At 38.1% G+C, this 3,038-nt stretch overlaps 1 protein-coding gene across 1 annotated transcript; it reads left to right on the forward strand.

Moving 5' to 3' along the window:
- Window positions 1-1,845: 1,845 nt before the first annotated feature.
- Vom1r4l (vomeronasal type-1 receptor 4-like) lies at window positions 1,846-2,787 on the forward strand. The gene has a single exon (XM_039097175.1). The coding sequence runs from the start codon at window positions 1,855-1,857 to the stop codon at window positions 2,785-2,787; it is 933 nt and encodes a 310-aa protein (XP_038953103.1). The 5' UTR covers window positions 1,846-1,854.
- The last annotated feature ends 251 nt before the right edge of the window (window positions 2,788-3,038 follow it).

The raw sequence follows: 3,038 nt of genomic DNA on the forward strand, positions 1-3,038 counted from the left end.
TTCCTTCCTTCCTTCCTTCCTTTCTTTCCCTCTTTCTTCTTTCTTTCTCTTTTCTCTCTTTTTTCTTTCCTGTAATCTTTTCTTTCTTCAATGAGATTTCCTAACTTTTTCTTGGAATTTCTGGGCACTTTTAACATTATAATTTTTCTGATCTTTGTGGGTCACTCTTGCTCAATTAGCAACATTTTCTTTCATCACTCTTTGTTCCATCTTCTCCATAGTGACTGTGACCCACAGAGAACTTTGGAATGTGCACCTTCTTTTTCTATTCCTGTAACCCCCACCCTTTTCTTTGAAAAAACTATGTCATCAATTGTTCTTTCCTGCATGTCTCATCTTGGCCAGAGTTTCCAGCTTCTCAGGATTTCCTGAGAAATTTCTCAACCTTTTCCATCAAGATTTTTGTAGCACTTCTAGAACTGAGTTTGAACTGGTAGATCTTCTTCCTAAGTTGCTTTGCCACTTGCAGAGGATACAGATATAATTGATTCTGCTCAATGTTTGGTGCCAAATGCTATTCAACCTCTTCTTCCTGAAGGCTATGAACAATGTTGAGGTCCTCCAGCACAACAAAATCTCCATATACTTCCTTCAAGTTGTGAACCCATCAATGCTCACTCTGAAAATGGCAGTTGCATGGGTTCAAGGCATGGTGACCTTGGTGCATGCCCATCTTTCTGTCCAGCAGCAGCTCCAGCAGCAATGGCTGGAAATCTCTCAGTGCCCAGATTGGTATGTAAAATTCTAGTTTTATAGGGATTAATCATGGGCTGCCATGAGCTTGTATGTGTACTCTGCAAGGTAAAATTCCCATGATTGTTACTGGATCCTGTCAAAAATGAAACGTATTTGTGTAGTTATTTTTAATATTGAGATTACTAGATCCCAGTGGCATTTTCACCTAATACGCTAATGTGCCTGTTGGTGTCCTTGCTCAGTTTTATTTGGGCATCCATGCTGAGTCTTCTTGTGTGTAGATCCTCTGAAATATCTAGAAGATTTCATCTCACAGCAGATATCTCTTTCTCTGCCTCTTAGAATCTTTCTGCCTTGACTACCTCAATGTTCCCTGAGCCTTGAGTACAGGAAATGCATCATAATTGGATCAATTGGAGCTTGCCACAACACAATCATATGTTTTCTGCTATTTGATCAGTTGTGGATTTTGTTGTTTTGGTTTGTTTTCTTTCGGTTTGGTTTGGTTTGGTTTTGTAAAGTCTCCTGATGAAAGGGTTAGAAAAGAGATAGCTCATTTTCAGGCTAAATTGAAGATGTCCCCAGGTGAGAAAAAATTGAGAAATCATTGCCCTGTCTAGACCAGAGGAATATTTTGATTTGTATTACAAACATCCCATTACTTATCTATTAACTATACATGAAATAAATATTATAAATTGATATTTTATGGTTTGTGGTAACAACTGATGTTTTCTATTGTGTTGCTTTGTGACTAGAAAATATATTCTGGAAATCTTACATTATATTTGCTTGTACAGGGCTGTCACATTTCATTATTTCTCACATCTCAACATCACATCACACCAAATGGTGCACATTGTATGAAACTAGATAGCTTCCCTTCCATAAATATCTGCATTGTCCGGAACTGAGCAATCTCGGTGTAACATATATGGAAAATAACTCTTCTTGTCAAAAGTTTTGGGATAAAATTTTTATATGGTGTATGCAGGCCTTGAACACCTGACCTTAGAGGACCATTTGGTTCAGTCTTTCAGTAGCTCCATGGAATAAAGGCTTCCTCATTCACCCAAGGCCGCAAACACTTGTCATTGTTCATTTGACCAGAGAATTATCTTTGACAATATTCTAAAAAAAAGTGTGCCAAATCACAGCATGGACTCCTGGAATCTGACAATCAGAATCATTTTTTTGTCTCAAACTACAATTGGAATTCTAGGAAACTTCTCTCTTATGTTCTACTACCTAATCCTTTACTACAGACAAGGCACATTAAAACCCAAAGATTTGATTCTTATGCACATAATGGCAGCCAACGCTGTGATCATTCTCTCTTCAGGAGTGCCCACCACAATGTCAGTTTTCAGACAGAAGCCATTCTTGAATGATTTTGCATGCAAGCTCCTATTGTACATTCAAGGATTTGGCAGGAGTGTGTCCATTGGTGCCACCTGCCTTTTGAGTGTTTTCCAGGTCATGAAAATCAGCCCCAGGGAATCATGTTTGACAGATCATAAAATGAGAACTGCCAACTACATTTGTTGCTCCACTTCTCTCCTCTGGGTTTTGTATTTGTTGATACATTCCACTTTCTTTATGTACACATTTATCAAAAGGAATAGCAAAAATATGACAAAAGAACTAGAATATGCATTCTGCTCCATTGTAGGGCAAGATGATATCATTGAATCACTCTATGCTGCACTGGTGGTGTGCCCTGAAGTCCTCTTTTCTGTGCTCATCACTTGGTCCAGTACATCCATGATTGTCTTTCTGTACCAACACAAGCAGAGGGTTCAACACATTCACAGTTCTCATGGTTCCAGCAGAAATTCTCCTGAGTTCAGAGCCACTCAAAATATACTGGCCCTGGTGTCTACCTTTTTGGCTTTTTATACTCTCTCTTCAATCTCAAGAGGCTGCATTACTTTTTCACATAATCACTATTTGTGGCTGGTGAACATCACACCCATTGCTTCTCTGTTTTTTCCCTCTTTTGCACCCTTTGTTTTTATAAGTCATTACTCCATTGTGTCCAGATTCTGTTTGGTCTCGACATTAAATAAAAACCTCTTACTATTATTTTAAATATATAAACAATATGTTCTCTGTGTATGTTCTTACTACTCATTATGGTCAACATGTGAATTGATGCTTATGATTGCTATCCTGTTCTTTGTACTTGACTGCGTCTATGCTTGTGCCAAATTGTCTTTATCACTACGGCTCTGTGGAAAACTTTGAGGCCAAGTATCTGTGTTCTTTCAGCTTTGTTTTTATTTCTTAAAATTGCCTGTTATGTATGGTCTTTCCTGGCTACATACTAATTGTTGTAGTTT

Source organism: Rattus norvegicus, chromosome 1 (genome assembly GCF_036323735.1).
Source record: "Rattus norvegicus strain BN/NHsdMcwi chromosome 1, GRCr8, whole genome shotgun sequence".
NCBI classification, from domain to species: domain Eukaryota; kingdom Metazoa; phylum Chordata; class Mammalia; order Rodentia; family Muridae; genus Rattus; species Rattus norvegicus.